The sequence below is a fragment of the Delphinus delphis genome, chromosome 18 (assembly GCF_949987515.2).
Source record: "Delphinus delphis chromosome 18, mDelDel1.2, whole genome shotgun sequence".
NCBI lineage: Eukaryota > Metazoa > Chordata > Mammalia > Artiodactyla > Delphinidae > Delphinus > Delphinus delphis.
Window position 1 is genome coordinate 15,878,820 of NC_082700.1, and position 19,815 is coordinate 15,898,634.

The 19,815-nt window shown below is 42.2% G+C and overlaps 1 protein-coding gene across 2 annotated transcripts in view; it reads right to left on the minus strand.

Annotated features, from left to right (window-relative positions):
• Positions 1–19,815, minus strand: part of WDFY2 (WD repeat and FYVE domain containing 2) — a 178,473-nt gene that overhangs the window by 18,106 nt on the left and 140,552 nt on the right. For both annotated transcript variants that reach the window (XM_059996124.1, XM_059996123.1), the window contains exon 7: positions 10,361–10,487. In XM_059996124.1, the coding sequence (XP_059852107.1) occupies positions 10,361–10,487 (127 nt within the window). The remainder of the gene's footprint in view (positions 1–10,360; positions 10,488–19,815) is intronic.

Here is a 19,815-nt window from a genome sequence, read left to right on the forward strand (position 1 = left end):
TTATTCCACAGAAAATACACCCTAACTCAGTGATATTTTAAGAATCCAAGTTCACAAAATTAGGGTAACTCTTTGGCAAATAAGACTTGCATGATGAGTTTTAAAACACAGGTATGTCTTTTTCTGGATTAATCAGTGTTAAATATAATGCAAATGTACATTTTGTTTTACTTGGGTTGATTTCTCCTAAATTTATATAGGATAACTAGTCAAATAAGCTAATATTATGCCTATATAATGTTTAAGATTTTGAAAACTAAGTTTGTGTTCAATTAATTATTCTGATAAACTTTTTATATATACAGCAATTATGTTTTATAGCATATCAACTTAAAGATCATTCCCAAGATCTTTAGGTAACTTACAATGGACTAATAGTAAGTTGAGCTAATTGATAGTCATTGGATACCTACCTAGATAATTTCTAAGTAACTGAAACTTCGATTACAAAGCATAATAAGCATATATGATTATATATGTTTGCCTATTTCTGTGTGCTGTAGAGAAGCTGTAACTGAGGTGTGTCATGTCAAATGAACGTGTTCCTTTTTGCCACTTTCAGGGGATGCAAAAGTGATGTATGTCACAGTAGAAATTGATGTCACGTGATTCATGAGCTGTGCGAGTCTAGCTGTGCTAAAATGCCTGCATGTGATGGAAAGTTCTCAATTATCCACATCCTCCCTCCTCCCAATCTTCTCTATGAAATATGAGTTAGTTACTTTGGTTAATTATTATAATTAAAATGGGTGGTTGAGACTATGCCAGGTGCAGTAATGAAAAGGAAATACAATTGTGTCTGTGTTTTTGTTTTGGGGGAAGAAAAAAAAAGAGTATTGGTTTTTTTTTTCCTGCACCACATGGCCCGTGGGATCTTAGTTCCCCAACCACGGACTGAACCCAGGCCCTCGGCAGCGAAGTCAAATCAAATCTGAGAAATTTTTAAACTATTGATTCATCTGAAAATAGCAATGATGAATCCATTGCATTTTAACGTAAATAACATATATTTTGGGGAAAATAACTATATTTCCCAAAACAAAATATTTTGAAGACAAAATGGCATTGCTTAATATTTGTGCAAGTCTTTCTAATGTCTGGCTTAATAGGCAAGAACCAAATACTCATCTCTTTCTGCAGTTGTTATAATGTCACTCAGGTAGCCTCTGGAAAACTCCATCATATACTTTCGAGAGAGCATAAATGAATGAAAAAGGCAATTCTAAAGTAAAATATAAATTTGTTTCAGAATATAAAAGAGAAAAATAAAAGACAAAACATGGAAAATGAATTTTACTTGCTTTGGTTTATAATACTCGAGTCTTTAAAAAAAAGCTATAAAATACATTAAAATTTTGGCATAGTTCCCTCGGTTTTGATGGCTTGCTTCCTTAGTTTACTGAGTAATGCCTTGGACTACACTGCAAGAGGATATTCTTTACCTCCTATGGAATCTGCCTAGCTAGCAGAGATTCTGTGTCTCACGAAAATTATTTTCAGAGCTTTATGTTGACTTGAAAAGTTCTTGATTATTTAAGAAAAGAAAAAGGAACAAGGGCCCTCATTTGTGAAAAGACCTAAATTCTTTAAGACTGTGTTCCTTTCTACATTTAGTTTCCAATGTTTTCTTGTTACTTCGATTATATAGATAACCAAGTATTGTTTCTTAGGCACCTGTGCTCCTATCTTAATCAAGTATCTAAAGATATCAAGTATCCTCTGAAAATGGTTTTGCTTTCCCACACTGAACCCTGTATTTTGAGGAAAAAAATTTTTTTAGCATATTTTTAAATGCTAAGAACGATCTTTAGATTATCTAAAACTATCTTTAAGATTTTCTAGAGGGGTCCTAGAAAAATCATAAAGATTTGTTCCCTTTGCCTTATAAAGACAGAGATGCTATACATAATTGCTGTGTTACTAACCGCATTTGTTTACTGTGTTACAGGAAGAGCCGTCGGATCAGAGGAGATGCTTAGTCTTCCCTAGGTTAAGTCAGTATGGGTAAAATATTATTAATATATTTCTGAAACTGTATATTGCATGGGAAGACCCTGGAGACTTATCAGTGCTCTCATTGTCTGTTTTTACCTGCAGGCAAAATACTGATCAAATCTCTTAGGAAATAGTTATGTAGGGTATCTCAATAGAGAATTTTACTCTTCTCAATTCTGATATTATTTATAACAGTAAAAATTAACCATTAAGTCTCTAATATCTACAGGTAACTTTGTATTATTCTGACTCTTGCCTGAAGCCTCCACTATAAGCTACAGACCAGAAAGGCCAATCTCAGAGTTTCCTGGGAAAGGACTCTATATAGCACGTATTTTTAAATACTGGTATTTAAACGAATAGACTCTTAGGCAAAGGGTACTGAACTGACATTGCTTAGATAATCTGTAAACTGTGCTAGTGGATTGACTCAGGATTTCCTTGGATTTCTGGACTCTTTTTAGTCTGCATGCAGATGGCTTCACAAATGCAGACTGCTGAACCAAAAACCAGCAGAACAAGAATTAATGACACAGGACTGAATGAACTGAAGAGGGAAGTTTTACTGTGGTTACCTGTCTGGAATACTGTTGACGTTGCTTTAATGTTCTATTTTTTGGATATACGAGGCTGCCTTTTCTCTTACTTTTTATGCTATCTCTAACTTACAATTTAGTAAATTCTGCTTTGATAAGCTAAATCCAAACATTTAAGAATGATATCCAATTCCCAGAGATCCCCCAGAATTCAAAATCTGTTACTGAGTCCCCTTGATTTTCATGGCAATACAGTTATTTCACAGGTTTAATTAGAATCTATCCATAGTATATCGTTGGGCAGACAAGGCCTTACCTAGAGTATCATATTAGAGGGTAGTGTTCATTGAATCAGATATGACTAGCCCCTTTAAGAATTAAGGGAGCCAATGCCTATAACCATCCCCCTCCCAAAAGGAAAACTGGCCTGGTACCTGGTTTGCACGGTCCTGGCCTTACAGGTGGTAAGAAAGCTACCAGGCCAGGAAGCTAGCAAATGTTGAAAACCTCGAGGAATTCAACCAAGGTTATAAGTACTATAGGTGAAAAATGGTGGAGATTTTCTTGGGCTCAGTTTCCTAGCCTTGGGATAGCAGATAACAGAGGTTCTGAAAAGCTCAATCCAAGATTCCTTATAAAAACTTTTGTAAATGTTGTGGGCTTAACAGTTGTTTAACACTGTACGGCTCCATATTTGCAAAGCAAACCAAGACGGCCTACGGGTTAATTTACACTCTTATTGCACCAGTGTACATGATTAGGCCGAACTTTATGAGACCAGCCTTTTTTTTGTGATCAAGAATAATCTTTGAGATTATTCTGATTACAGGAGAGGAGGGGTAGGTCAAAAAACTTTGAAATGGGCAGAAAGAAATTACTGGGTATCTTTTCAATGGAATATCAGGTATGGTCTAGCACCCCCTTCTGGGTTTTCTGACTCTATGGGGGTCTGTACCTTCAGTATCTTTATGCTATTTTATAACTCTGTAAGTTATAGAAAACTGACACTACTGCAAATGAATTTTATCCAGTGAAGATGCAACTAATTTCCACATCCTTTTCCTCACATGGAAGAAATCAACTGTGAAAACACAAATTCATTGCAGCATTCTCCATTGCCTCTGCATGTTTCTACTCTGGATTTTCCTCTGAACTGGTTGTAACATCTTACCAGCTCCTTTATTAATTAATGACTAATATAAAATCTTTGACATGTATTCATTAAAAAACAAAGTCAATTGTTTTCTATCTCTCCTGGTTGTTACTTCATACATTTTAGAATATGGACTGACACCATTGTGACATTCCGGGGCAAGAAGGAAAATCTATCTATTTGAACAGATTCATAACCGCCCTGTGATTTGAACTACATTTCATTTGTTAAGACACCTTGATACACGTCAAGGATCTTGCAAAACGAAATAAGCTACAGAAGGAAGTGCTTTGCCACTCATAGCTGGCAGCAACGTTCAGCAACAGATACATAATTTATGGGACTCCAGTCCTGTTAATATTCCAACCCAGGAGAACACAGTGATGAATGCTGTATCCCAAGCTTTGTAATAAAGCTGCTCAGGGGCTTCCTGATTTAAGGATTCAAAATACAACCACCTTGCAGTTAAAAACGAGATGAGGGAACATCCCCAGGTTCACAGATCAACGGTTATAAAAAGTAAAAGATACCTTCTTCTTGCATTCATGTTTGATCCGGCATCACTGTAGCATTTATACTAGAAAGCATCTCAAAACTGGTTATTATTTCATAGATGAGCATTCCATGAACTGCACTACAAATCTCTTATGAGTGTATGAAGACCCCACTTTGCACAACCAACAGGCTCCACCATCTACAAAGACTATGCTTAGCGGGATGGCCGCACTCCCTTTCTCACCAGCCCTAGAGGCAGCATTTCTGATCGGGCCAAGCTACGTAACACGGAGGACGCGACGCAAAATGAAAACAAAGGGCCCCTTGTCAAAAAAATAAAGAATTACAAGATGGTGACAGTAGAGCACTAAACCAAGCATGGGACCCTTCTAAGCGTGAGGCCTCGTGTGATTGCAAAGGTCACACGCCCATGAAGGCTGGTCCTGTGTCTGATGCTTCTTAAGGAAAAAGGGTAGAGAAGCCTTTATCCTCTTTATAGAAACAGATTTTCAGACACAGGCTAACATCTACCCAAACGTCAACTTAGGCCCTGTTCCATCCCCAAAGTAGGGGGGACTTAAATGTACAGCAAAGAAATGAAACTTTCCAAAGTATGAAAATTCCCAGCCCACTTGGTCAAATCTAACCAGTTAAGCATCTGCTTCTAGAGATCTCTCTCTCTCTTATATTCATAACTCCCACATTCCTAAGTTTTCCAGACCTCGTCGGACCAGAGAAGGTCCGTGACCGATCCACACATGAGAGGTCTCCAGGATAACTGACACTTAGGCTTATCCCACACCAAAGGGACCCTAGAAGGATCGTTTCCCCAGGGATTCTTGGACAACAGCCAAGGCTGAACCTGAACTTGGGGTCTCCTTTCTGGGAACACTGGTTTGTGCGTCAGCAACAATTTGCTGTTCACTGGCTAGAGTGGAAGTTCAGATTAGCCACTGGCCCTCTGTCCACTTGCAGTTTCCTGAGAACACTGTATTTAGTTCATGCAATTCTGTTTGGGTAATCCTCAGCAGAACGATGAGAATCTCTTCATCTCCTAAGATCCAGATCAACAGGGAATGTCCCCCACTGAGGCCACCTACTTTCCAGTAAAATGGCAAATGGATCCACCTTTACCACCTTTTCATACGTCTAGCACAGCCCTATAGAGGTAGGGACTGTTTTCTTAGTCACCTTTGGGTCCTAAGAGCCCAATACAAAGTCTGGTCTGTAGACGGAGCTCGATGAACATCTGCTGAATATATTAGGTATAGAGGGAGTAGGTGTATGTGGCAATATTTCCATTGGAAATGCTACAATCAGGGAGAAACGGTAATCTTATCTGAAAGCTCGATTTTTGAATTATTATCATTTTTATTAACAAGAAAATGTTAACAATTGCCACTAATTACCCCTTATTCTTATGCTGATTATTTTACATGCATTGTATTATTTCTGATTTTTGACAACCTTTGAGGGCTTTTCTTTCCAATATTGTCCTTATTTTAGAGATGAGGAAACTGAAGATCAGAGATGAGGTGTCTTGCCCAAGCCTACAGAGCCCTCAGCAGAAGGGCTGCCTCGTATACAGCCTGGCCTGACTCAAAGGCTATTACTAGTCACCACACTATACAACCCCTCTCTCTTTGACGAGATGCTACCCTCTGTAAAGAACTTTAGCTGCTAATACTTTGACCTATTATGTCTTTAGTTAGCTAAATACTTAAAAATAGAAAAGACATCTCTTCCCATCACCCCTAATGATTCTCTAGTGTGACAATGAGAAACGCTCCTAATCTCAGATTCGGAAGGAGAGAAAGCTTTCATACGTATTTATCCTTGGTCCCTCTCCCCCAAACCCAGAAGAACCTGAGTGCAAGAATTTTACTTCCTTTCATAACTTTGATATAAGAGAAAAGCATAAATTCTCTCAATGTTTATTTATTTATGAATAGCCTATTTCTTTACCAAAAGAATTCGAAGATGCTTATAAGAAAAGTCTTACCCATGGTAAGAAGAGGAAGAGAGAAACCCAGAGCTGGGGCTGTGGAAAGAGGAGGCAAAGACACAGGCCACGTGGGCCTGTGGAAAGAGGAGGCAAAGACACAGGCCACGTGGGCCCAGGGTCACGGCTGCGGCAGAGCCTCATGCAGCCCGCGGACCCCAGTCTTGGTGGAGGGGCCCAGCACAAGGGACCACGCAGACCTTTACCTGTGCTTTAAATCAAGTTACCATTAAATTAAATTGCCAGAAAGTCTTAGAGTCCTAAGAAAACACTATTAGAAAGAAAAAATATGGCCATGAAAGAAAAGGTGGTCATGAAATGACAGGTATTATCCTATACCTATCAGAATAAAAAAGAATCTAAAAGGTCCAAGTCCCATGATTAGATTTGACAAGGTGGGCACGGGACAATAAATGTCCAGGTTTATGCTTCAATAATATCCATCTAACTGGTAACTGATTCTTGAAAACCATAACTGGCCCCTGAAATTGGAACCTTTTCTTTGCCTTTCTTTCCCCAGAGCTGGCACGTAATCATGTTCTACTTGCTGCAGGGAATAAAAATACCAAAATGCTTCAAATGCAGATAATATTGTACTATAGAAGTATACTTTCTCAGCTTTTTTTCCTTGGACTTGGAAACATTTTTGCTGTCATCAATCACTTACTTGTGCTAAAGCTCTCTCTGCTTTGATGGGATTTTTACACATCAAATCCAACGAGCTACATTAATGTTGTATTTCTGCCAATGAAGGATGGTGTGAAAGCTCAGAACCTGGGACAGAAGCCACAGGGAGCTGTCCCTCCACACTATGGCTGGACGTTTCCAGAAGAGGGGAAGGCAGTCTCCCCACCCTGAGGGGTGGGGAATCTCTGGTCCAGTCTGCTCTTCCCGGTGCCCAAGCTCAACGATTGGGCCCCTGATTTGGAACTCTGGCCACCAACAGTCATCCTGGGGGAAGGTGGGAAAATGAGGAATTGTAGGAGAGCAAGGGGCAGCCTGAGGCCCCAAGCAGAAAGTCTTTGGCCTCTGAAGTAGAAAAGAAAGAAAACACCATGGGGCACGGTGGGGACCATGTTATTCAATGTTCATTTTTGTTTCCCCAGAGCCTAGCACAGCGCTGGATACAAAGAAGGTTCTGAGAAGCTTTCTCTGCTGGACTGAACTGAGGTCTGGGAGACCTAAGCTACCAGCTGGAGTCTTTGAGGATGGAAGCCCAATATTCTCACCGAAAAAATGATATCTGACCTCTCTCTTTCATAGGGTTATTGTAAGATTAAACTGAGGTGTCTGTGTGTTTTGAAAGCTCTTTGACAAAGTATTAGGCGCTACTCAAATACAAGAATCAAGGATGGGGTGAACTGGGAGATTGGGATTGACATACATACACTACTGATACTATATATAAAACAGATAACTAATGAGAACCTACTGTATAGCACACAGGACTCTACTCAATGCTCTGCGGTAACTTAAATGGGAAGGAAATCCAAAAAAGAAGGGATATATGTATATGTATAGCTGATTCATTTTGCTGTACAGTAGAAACTAACACATTGTAAAGCAACTATACTCCAATAAAAATTAAAAAAAAAAGAAAAGAAACAAGAAGAGATTGCAGATAATTTGAAAAAAACAAAAAACGAAAAACAAATACAGGAATCACCAAACACCAATCCAGTGGCCAGTTTTCAGGGCAGAGGAATGGCTGCTGTGAACGTGGGCCTTATCCTGCCTGATGCTCTTGACCTTCTTTCCTGCACCTTCTTTGTGAACCCCGTCTTCCTCCATCTGTCAGCAGCTCCAATGCTTCCCTGTCCCCACCTCGGGCACTCAAACCCACTCTCACAGTGTGACACCAACGATGCTGAGGAAGTTTACTTCTCCTAGTTCTGTGACACCAAGGGCAACCCCTCTCAGACTAAGACCTGGTGTCAAGGAGCCCCTCATAGACTCCACCTTATTACTAAGCTTGAATTATCAATAAATAAAGCACCAGGCAAGGCCTTCTGCTGTTCTTCCTGTTCAAGGCAGTTCTGACCGGTAGCTCCTGATCTCACCAGCCTGTCCACCGCACCAGGCTCCAGGGTGCGATCCTATCAGGATGGACTCCAAGTATGGTTCGTTTCATCTTCTAAAAGGCCAAGCCTGTATGTCTCAGAAACTGGAAGACCTATTAGTTTAGGCTTCATTTTTCTGGAACTGAGAGACTGTCTCCACTTTATAGCTTTTCCTTTCTTATCCAACTGTAGATGCAAGTCTCCCAGAACAACGTTCTGCCTAAGGACACGCAGCACCCAGTGACGCTGGCGGTGAGTACTGACACCCGCCCTGCTTGCAGTCTTTGTGAACCACTGTGTAGAAATAAAACTAGTTATGAGCTAATCTGAATGAGTCCAAGAAATACTGCTGATCTTCATTCAAAGCCTGTATCTGATTTCTCGGAGGCAGCCCGAGTAGCAGAAATTACTTGGTAGAGTAGCTGGTAACCAAGTATTAGGAAACAGGGCTGTATTTTGTTTTTCTTTTTCTTCACTTACATGGATGATGTCAACTCCTTCTACGTGATCTCGATATGTGTCCCCTTGTCATGGAGAGAAATATAAGGGAGTAATTCCTTTCATGAGCTGATACTGAGGTCTGAGTGGTCCCACAAGCCAAGTATAGCCCCGGACAACTGATCTGTTCTCTCATGTGGGAATGAAGGACTTAGTAGCTACGTCTCTAAAATTAAACTCTAACACAAAATATAAGTATTTGTGCATGGGCCCTGTAAAATTGAATTAGCTCATATCTAATAATTCCAAACTGTAAATTTAACTTCTTAGGAGAAGTTTTTGAAACTCGTGTTTCCAGGCAGATCTACAGGTGGAGCTAATGCCACTTAAAACCAGTCAGTTCATGGGAGTTGATATATTAGAGTCATAGTTAAGATCAGGTTGAAAACTTTAAAAGTTAAAGACAATTCAGATTAGCTTCAGAGTTCTAAAGCAGATTGAAAATTCTTTTTGGCAACACGATCAGGCTTTGCCTCCGGGGACCTCGGGCAGCACACATGGGACAAATCAGAGTGTGGTCCAAGGGTCACTGGCAGAGCTACTTGGGAGGCTTGTTACGACACAGATGCCCGCAGCTCCAGACCAGTGGAGAGAATCTCAGAGGACAGGGCCCAGGAATCTACTTAACAGATTTCTCAGTGATTCTTGGCGGACAACAAAGTTTGAGAACTGCTCCAAGGAAGCAAAAAGCTTTCTCTGCTCTTCCTCTCAGTCTCCTGAAATCCACTCCTTAAGGAAGAAGAGCCTGATACTAATCAAGGCGAGTACTCAGTAAATATCTGGGGAAGTACAACATGTACTGGGTGAGGATACCTTTTCCTTAAGCTGCCAGGAATCTTGAAACCACATTTGAACTCAATTATAGAAATTCTGTAGGCCTTCATAGCTTATATTCCGAAGCTCTTTTTTCTCTCACTCTCAAATTTTTACTCTTATAGTCTTCCCTGGTTCTCTTTTTTACCTTTTATTTCTTTGCTGCCACTATTTTATTTTGTGGTTTTTGTAAGCACTCTCAAATCCTCTGTGGGTTAAAATGGGGTATAAATAAATAAACATACTTATGTACAGATATAAATCAAAGTGGCCATTATTTGCGTTCCTGTCACATTATCCCCAGGCTAAGCTCCCGCCACAAAGACTGGCCCGCATGCCTTTGTTCCAGCTTTCAGCCGGGAATCTTTCCCAGAGTTCTTCATAAAAGCACCAACAGGGAATTCCCTGGTGGTCCAGTGGTTACGACTCGGTGCTTTCACTGCCAAAGGCGCGGGTTCGATCCCTGGTGGGGGAACTAAGATCCCACACGCCCCACAGTGCAGCCAAAAATAAAAAAATAAATAAATTTGGGGCTTCCCTGGTGGCGCAGTGGTTGAGAGTCCGCCTGCCAATGCAGGGGACACGGGTTCGTGCCCCGGTCCAGGAAGATCCCACATGCCACGGAGCGGCTGGGCCCGTGAGCCACGGCCGCTGAGCCTGCGCGTCCGGAGCCTGTGCTCCGCAACGGGAGAGGCCACAACAGTGAGAGGCCCGCGTACCGCATAAATAAATAAATAAATGAATAAATAAATAGATAAATATAAAAAATAAATGATAAATAAAAAAATAAAAGCACCAGCAGCCTTACCTATGTCCTTGGAGCTCGATGGCTGTTCCTTTTCTCCCACCGATGTCCCACATGATGACAGAGTGGTCGGAGCTCCCCGAGAACAACACCCGCTGGACGGGGTCCCAACAGAGAGCAGTCACCCCACCTGAGAGAACAGACACAGATGGCCATTAGTCACAAAGTGACCACATTATTCACCAGTAACTTGTGAGAGCAGAGGAGTTCGGAGCTAGCGCAATTCCTGGCACACAACAAACTTCTGTTGAAAGAATAAGTCCCCAAAGAGAAAAAAATGGGCTCCAAGAATAAAAGTCCCACCCTTTATGCACTTTTCCCCAAAATTTCATGTACCATAAAATCAATTACTGTAAAGACCAAAGGGGAATGAAAAAGGCAATTAATTGACCTTCAAAAAATAGACATAGTTCTAAGAACAGAAAATACCGCACTGTTTGGAAATATTGACCATAGTTTTTAAGCCCCGTCTACCCCACATCCCGACAGCAGGTGAGCAGTAAACGGGGCTTTAAAAAAGCTCAGTTAGATTTATTTTATTCTTGAATACAGGTGTTGATAGACAAGAATATCAGAATTTAAAATGTATTTTCTCTCTCTGGGAATTTAAATTTATAGATTCTGGGAAAATTACTTACATCCTCAAGTGTCAGTTTCTTCAACTGTAAACTGGGGATGATGGTAATACGATGATAACACTGAGGATAATATCAGCCTAACCACTACCTACCTCACAGGGTTACAGTGAGCATGACGGGGCCAATTACCTGGGACCACTCTGTAAACTGTGGTGTGCAGTACAGATGGTTATTAGCATCACTCCAGTGGTTTGGCTATAAAACATTATGACAGATTTTCTTCCCTGGCAGTCCCATCATAAATCAAACTTCTTGTGTACTGAGAACAACAGTAACTTTTTATGTATAAGATGAGCACAAAGCTTATGAATACTTAAGAATATGAGAAATTTTTACTCATTTTTATTGAAAAATATTATATTCTGAAAAGAACATACAAGTTGTTTCTTATTTGTTGGAATCCGACATTTTTCTTCTTTAGATCATCAATTTGTTCTAATGAAGTACTGCACTTTAAAAGCTTTTAGGAAAGTTTCTCTCATATAATGTCTCAGAAGATATTTTTTCAAGGTCAAAAGGAAAAAAACCCCCCACTATCCTGGATTATGCTTAATAGCTTCTCCCTATACCTGCACAACATTCTGCTTGTATATATTCCTGTCCCTGTAAGAATACACACCACTTCCCCCAGTGCACCTGTGCTGACCACCCCCTGCAGCTCCCATCTCCTCTTCCCTCCCCCACTCCCACCCCAAAACAAGCACAGGGCCAGCAGCAAACAGGCTCTGGTGGTACCTGTTGAATGAACGAAAGAGCAGATGAATGAAGACACAAAAATCGCTTTTTCATCCACAAATCTCGTTATTTGGAACTCCTCTGCTATGCTTACTTAGCCTTTCAAAGCTAAATATTTTCTCTTTCTGTATAACTCATCTTCTCTCCCTGTTATTAAACTTCATGTACCCATCCCCCGACCCTTAACCTTCCTTCAGTATCTGAGAATGTAATGCTTCAGGATGTGCATTCCATCGTGCAAAATGTTTATTCCCACACAGTACTAGAATGACTCACTTTGTTAAATATCTGTGGTAGAGTCAGCTAATTGTTTACTGAAATTCATGTTCCCTCTTCTTGTATATACAGCGCTCCCTGGAAAGTTGCTTCCTACAGGGGCCACATTAACTGGCCCCTCTTGCAACTAGGGGGCATGTGACCAGTTCTCAGCAAGGGAACCCAGAAAGTACGCGGAAGTCATACACATCCCTCCCAGGCCGAGGCAGTTAAGACGTTCCTTTTCCACTTTCTCTTTATACTTCCTCCTGGAGGACTCCAAGACGCCAGGACACAGAGAAATTCTAGAAGGAGCCTGGGACCCTGAATCACCACATGGAAAAGAACAGGAACATTTGCACTGGATTGTTACATGCATGAGGAAAACGCCTTTGCATTAAGCCACTGAAATGTCGAAAGTTATTTGTTAGAGCAGTACCATTACCTACTACGATGCCACAGAATTACTAGAATATTATAAAAAGGCTGGTCCAAGAGGAAGGTGAGAGTTACCCAAAGCTTCAAAAATGTCAGACAAGTGAAAAGAAGCTATTAGTTTACACTGTTAATATTGATGCCTAATACTTAAACAGAATTAGAGAGAACCCTGGTTGGAAAACTGTTTCATTAGCCTCCAAAGCAACCCACTATAAACTCTGAATTGGTTTTTCCCTCAAAATGTATCTAGAATCTAAGCACTTCTCACCATCTCCATTGCTACTATCCTTGTATGAGCCACAATTAAAATTCTTGCCTAGAAAATTAAAAAGTATGACACACATTTTGTTGTAAAGGCTCTGGGGGAAAAAGCACTCTCATACACTGTCGATGAGAATGCAAACCAGTAACATGGGGAAGGCCATATCCAACAAAACTACGTATGCACTGAGCTCTCAATCCAGCCCTCTCACTTCCAGGAATTTATCTTGAAGATACTGTCCCTGCTCCCATCAAATACACCAAAATACACACTCTATTCATCTCAGCATGGTTTGAAATAGCAAAACATTGGGAACAACTTAAATGCTCATATAAGAGAGTGGGCAAATAAAACTATGGCACATTCACAGAGTACTATGTGGCTATGAAAAAGAATGGAGAAGACCTGCTGGATGGCTATGACATGATTTCCAGGATATATTGTAAAGGGAAAAAGGCGAAGTGCAAAAGAATATCTACATTATGCTACTTCTCATCTAAGAAAAAAGGGGAGATGAGAAATTACTGAGATTTATTAACTACAGCAGGTGTGTGGGAGAGGCTGGGGAACAGGAATGGAGAAGCGATGAAGGAGAGACACTTTTTATTGTTTGTTTTGGTTTGGTTTTGAGTTTTGGAATCATGTTACTATTTCACATACTCGAAAACAAGTAAAAAATAAAAACTAGGAGTGTGTGTGTGTGTGTGTGTATGTGTGTGTGTGTGTGTTGCTGAGGGGGAGGGGGAAGGAGAACCCAAAATGGAATATGAACAGAAACAAGTGAACCTAGCCATATTACAAATAAGTGGTACAACCTCACTGAAGGGGGTTAGGGGAAGAATTGACAAAATTAACTATGAAAAATGGTACTAAGGCCAAATGTAAAAACATTTGTATACAAATACAGTACTCTAGTTAGTTTGTCAGATATATGATAAGAAACGGAATATTTACATAGTTTCAACGTTTCAAGGTATTTCCTCACAACATACTGATGTATTACAAAGGGTGATTACAATGGAGAAACCTGGCAGACACCATCTTAACCAAGCGATCAAAGTTAGCATCACCAGTAAGAGGACAAATCAGTATCTTGTGCCTTCTGATATGATGCACTGAGAAGGCATATCGTCACTTTTGTTTTATTCTTATAAAAATTTAACCATAAGGAAGCATCAGAAAAACTCAAATGGAGAGACTTTCTAGGGGGGAAGGACAGTCAGGCTAGTACTCAAAAATGTCAAGGTTGGGACTTCCCAGGTGGTCCAGTGGTTGAGACTTCTCCTTCCAATGCAGGGGGCAAGGGTTCGATCCCTGGTCAGGGAGCTAAGATCCCACATGCCCCCGGGGCCAAAAAACCAAAACATAAAACAGAAGCAATATTGTAACATATTCAATAAAGACTTTAAAAATGGTCCACATCAAAAAAAAAAATCTTTAAAAATAAAGAATGTCCAGGTCATGAAAGCACAGAAAGACTGAAGAACTGTTCCAGGTTAAGGGAACTAAGGAGACATTATCACCAAACGTGGGGTGTAGTCGTGGGTTGGATTCTGAACCAGAAAAAGGATATTAGTGTGATAACCGGAGAAATGTGACTAACGTCTGTGGATTAAAGAACAGTGTTGTTTCAAGTTTTCCTGATTTTTGATACGTGTACTGTAATTTTCAAAGACGTTAGCATGTGGGGAATAGGGGTGAAGGATGGATGGGACTCTCAGCACCTTCTTTAAATTCTGAAATTATACTACTAGCCTCATACAACGTTTCCTGCTTCCACTCCTGTCCCTGTTGTCTATTCTCCACCAAAGTGATCACTGAAGAACACAAAGCAGATGATGACACCCTTGCTTAAACCACTCCTGTGGTTTCCCATCCCATTCAGAGTAAAACCCACAGTTCTCTCCAGGCCCTCGGTGATCTGGCTTCTGCCACTATAGGGGCTTCCCTCTCTCTCCTCCCCCACCTTACTAGCTCTGCTCCAGTCAGCTGGGCTTCCCAAAGTTCCTAGAACAGGCCAGGTTCATTCTTACTTCTGGGTCTCTGCATTTTGTTGCCTCTGCCTGTGACTTTCTTCCCCTAGATTATCACTGGCTTGTTCCCTCACAAATGCCACCTCCTCAGAGACCTCCCTTGACCACTCTTACCACTTTCCTCCTTACGGTATTTCTCTTCAGAGCATTGCCTACTGTCCCAACAGAATATACGTTCTAGGAGGGCCAGGGCTTTGGCTTTTTCCCACAGGATCTAGAATTCTGCCTGCCTTACAGTAGGCATTCAATAAGCAAATGATTGAACGAAGGAGGAAGTACATGAATGACTGTCCTTTGCCTGTTCTTAGGACATGAAACAGGCACATGACATCTCTTTTCCTGGCTGACCAGTGTTGTTTCTGTGCTGGTCTTCACCTATTCCACTACTCATACCTGTTAAGTCAGGGAATGCTCATCTCAAGGAGAAGCTTTGGAGATGGTCTTGCTTGACTAGTTAAGGATTAGGGGGACAGAAAAGAGAAAGATGACAAATATATGATTTCCCCATTTAACATGTGTTTGTGTCCCCCCCCAATCATATTCAATATTTGGAGGTGATTAGGTCACTGGGGCAGAGACCTCATGAATGGGATTAGTGCCCTTATGAAAGAGACCCCAGAGAGCTCCCTCACCCACTCTGCTGTGTGAGGTTATAGCAAGAAGACAGCCATCTAGAAACCAGGAAGTGGGTTCTCACCAGACACTGAATCTGCCAGTGCTTTGATCTTGGCCTTCCCAGACTCCAGACCTGTGAGAAATGTTATTTCTGTTGTCTATAAGCCACCCAGTCTACGGTCTTCTGTTATGGCGGCCAGAATGGACCTAGACAACATGTAAAATGGTGGCTCAGGTTCTTTAAAACATCGTGTTAGATTTAAATAATGGTGGGCACTGGTAAAAAGAATGGTTAGAAAGGCTTATTTAACTTTAAAGACTGAATCGGATGGGCTGTTCATCCTGTCCAAACAAACATGGAAATACTTAAATAGGGTTTTCTATGTGCCAAGTGATAGACACCATTCAGCTCCTCCTAACTAATACACACCAACATCTACCAGCATTGCACCACGAGAAGCAGGCCCTCTGGCCTTTGTTGGTGACTATGGGATAAGGATGGTTTATGACAAAGAAATGGGAAGTTGATATACGGTATCAGAAGTGCAAAGGCTCTGGAACCAGATTCTAGGCTCAAGTGACAGCTCTACCCTTATTAGGTATATGACCCTGAGCAAGTTATTTAAGACTTCGAGCCTCAGAACTCTCATCCATAAAAGAGGGATGATAATAGTTTTGTTAAGATTAAATGAGTGGGGCTTCCCTGGTGGCGCAGTGGTTAAGAATCCGTCTGCCGATGCAGGAGACACGGGTTCGAGCCCTGGTCCGGGAAGATCCCACATGCCGCGGAGCAACTAAGCCCGTGCACCACAACTACTGAGCCTGCGCTCTAGAGCCTGCAAGCCACAACTACTGAAGCCCACACGCCTAGAGCCCGTGCTCCGCAACAAGAGAAGCCACCGCAATGAGAAGCCCATGCACTGCAACGAAGAGTGGCCCCCGCTTGCCACAACTAAAGAAAGCCCGAGTGCAGCAACGAAGACCAAATGCAGCCAAAAAGAGAAAAACAAATACCGTGTGCAGCCAAAAATAAAAAAAATTAAAAATAAACAAATTTATAAGATTCAATGAGTGAATATATATAAGCACATGGAACAGTGCCTAGTGCATGGGAAACACTCAATAAACGTGAACTATGATTATAGTGCAGGAGACCTCATCTGGACCATCTCTGTGACACTGTTTTTTGTTGAGTTAGCCTAAGGCAGTGACCAGCGCGTTCCCATGCTATCTCAACCATCATAAGATCAACCAAAGTTTTAGAAACAAGGTCCACCTCTAGTTTTTGCACATCACATCAGGCTGCAAGGAGTCCGAGCTGGGAAGGGGAGTTCTTGGTAACACAGAGTCAGGAAGAGTGAACAGACAACCAGGTTAAAGCAAGCCAGGGCATATTCATCAGACTCTCCCAGGGCTCAGACTGTTACACCACAGGCTTCAGGAAGAGTGGGAAAGATGGAAGGAAAAGCTGCAAGACAGGAAACAGGATGGGACTGGGGAGGCAGAATAATCACGCTGTGGTCCCATCCCAGTTCCATGTAAATGACCTAACAACGGGTCTCTATTGGAGGCTGGCTTATAAACTGTAAATCACAGCATTCATTTCAAATCAGTTCAATAAGCAGGTACTGAGCATCTTCTATATGGCAGGCACTGTGCTAAGCTCTGTGGATATATTCAAAACAAATAAGACTCAGACCCTACACCAACACAAATATACAATGTTAGTTCTGGGAACGAGAAGGACACGCACACTGTGTTTGGTGGAGCCGTTCTCTCACAAGACGTGGTTGCTCCCTCTGCCTGGAGCGCCAGACCTACCTTTTATCCCCCAGGTAACCTTTTCTCCCTCTTCAAGGTGCAACTCAGGTGCCCTCTCCTGCAGGAAGCCTTCCCTCCAACACCCCCAATCTAGGTGAGGCTCCCACCTCTGCCCACGTCTCTAAATGTCACCATCACTCACTGGATCCGACTTTGCTGGCTTATAAATCTGTCCCCACTGTAGACTTTAGGCTCCGCATCTTTGTATTCAAGCACCGTGCACAGAGCTGGGTGCACCAGAGGTGCTCAGTGTGTTTACTCACCTGGCCCGTTAATTGAATGGCAAAGGAGAGCAATAAGCCGTCACAACAGAGGCTTTGGCAGACACAGAGGAGCCCAGAGGAATGGGGCGGGGAGTCTCTTCTTTCTGCGGCGACTGCTGCCTCTGTCAGCTTCCTGATGAGCAGCAGAGCCCTTTCCACCCGACGCCTCTGGCGGCAGCGAGTCAGCCACCTCAGCGAGCCCAGCTCGCGGAGCAGTGCAGACACAATGCTCCGCCCTCTCCGTCTACACCCGGGCCAACCTCCTCGCCCTGCACGACCCATAACCAGGATGGAGAATGAGAGCCAGGGCTGCGATGGTTGTGGGTTTCCGGGGTTTATGATATTTTAATTGACAAAAATCATTTATTCCATTTCGTTGTCCTTCACTCCAGCTTTCCGCTCCAGAGCTCTCCCTCATGGTTTCATTATATGCTTCTCCCTGCCTTGGCCCTCCACAATATAACCGACAGAATAACTTTTAACATAAATGAATTCATTCTTAAAAGTCAAGGTTTTATCTATACTATTTTATACTCTCTTAAGTGGAATTTTTAATAGCTGCATAATATCCCAAAGCATGGGTGTACCTTATTTCACTTACTGTTAGGTTGTTTAACTTTCAACTATTATACGTTTTGCTAGGATGAACATTCTTATACATAAAACTTTATTCCCGTTTCTGATTTAGTTAGAAGAGTTTCCCAACTGTGGAACCAGATCAGAGTATAAACATTTTTAGAAATTTCATACATGTTACCAAATGCTCAGTGAGCTAATTTTTGGAGACTTTTACAACATATCTTGCAAAAGCTAAAGACGAGGTGGAGGGTCACAGAGCCAGGGCTGGAAACTGCTGGCTCTGTCTCTACCAGTGCGACCTGGTAACTCACCATGCACATCCCACCACGCGTGCAGGGTGCGGGTGTGCAGACAAAATGCGGCCAGAGGAGAGGCAGCCAAGGAAGTCCTCAGACCACGGAGCCTCTTGAAGAGTTTGTAACCTTTCAGTTACTGCATTTTGCTCCAGGTTGAAGTGATGAGTGTTTCTGGAAAGGGAAATGTGCTCCGTCTCTAGGCTACACCCTCCTCCCGAGACCCACAGCGGGACATCCAGCTGCCTCCTTGCCGCCTCCTCAAGGAGGCCTCTTGGTCATGTTCAGTTTAAAGCACCACGACATTCTCTCGCAAAGCTGCTGTTACTTCTGCCGTTCCCATTTTCAGTAAATGGCATCACCGTCCACCCAAATGTTCCAGACAGAAACGTGGAAGCCACTCCTGCTTCAACCAATCATCAAGCACTGCTGACTCATCTCCTAAACAGACCCTGAACCCCTCCTCTACTCTCCACACCCGCTGCTGTTCTCCCGGTCCAGACAGGAGTCCCCTATTCCAGGGACTCCGGCAGTAGCTTCCTTCTAAATGGCCTCCTCACATCCATCCTCGTCCCCACTCAGTCCACCACCCGCTGCTACCACGATTCGTTACAACGGAAAGCACGTTACCACCCTGCCTCAACTCCACCGCTGGCTTCCCTCTGCCTGAGAACAATGTCCATCCGAAGTTCTTCACGTTGCCTGGGACGTCAACTTGTATCCCTCACCCCTGGCTCTCCACACAGGCCACTGGACTCCATTCACACGTACCCACTGCAGGCTTCAAACCTGCTTCCTACATCCGGGGTCTGGAATGTTCCCACCACCTGGGTAACTCCTCAGTCTTCTTAAGGTGTTGTTTAAACATCACTTTCTTAGAAGCCCCCCTTTAACTCTGTGGACAAGAAGCCCTCTTGTTAACTGTTCCCAAAGAAGCCCATGCGTGGCCTCGGGGCTTCACAACACTTGTTACACGCATAGTATTTCCAATTATTGCTTTAATTCCATGAGCGGGATTTGAACCAGGGCAAGGACTAGGCTGATTTCATTCACTGATGAGGGGCACCACTCATCACATGGAGAGCCAATGACCTGACGGACTCTAGATGAAAATCCACATCTATTAGATGTGAAAGCCTCTACTGTAAACAAAAATTAAGCTTTCAGTTTAATGATCTGAACTTACATATTTGCACTAAACTGTGCCTGTCCTTGTTTTAGTTATTTTTATTATAGCTACACTGTTACTTTCAATACTTCTCCTAACAGTCAATGAACAAGTCTGGATTTAATTTTCCGTTAAGTAGTATGCTTTGGGCGGTTCACATTCAAGCCCTCCTATTTCCAATATGTTCATACTAACCAAAAAAATTCTTAGAAGAAAAAAAAAAAGATTTTATTGATACTAGTAGTTTCCAGTGGCCAAAATCTGATATTTTTCCTCTTTGTTCAAATCAGCGTGTGACGTTTTGGCAGAAATATATTCTAATTTCTGCAGAAATATCAAAGAACTATGATATTTGGCA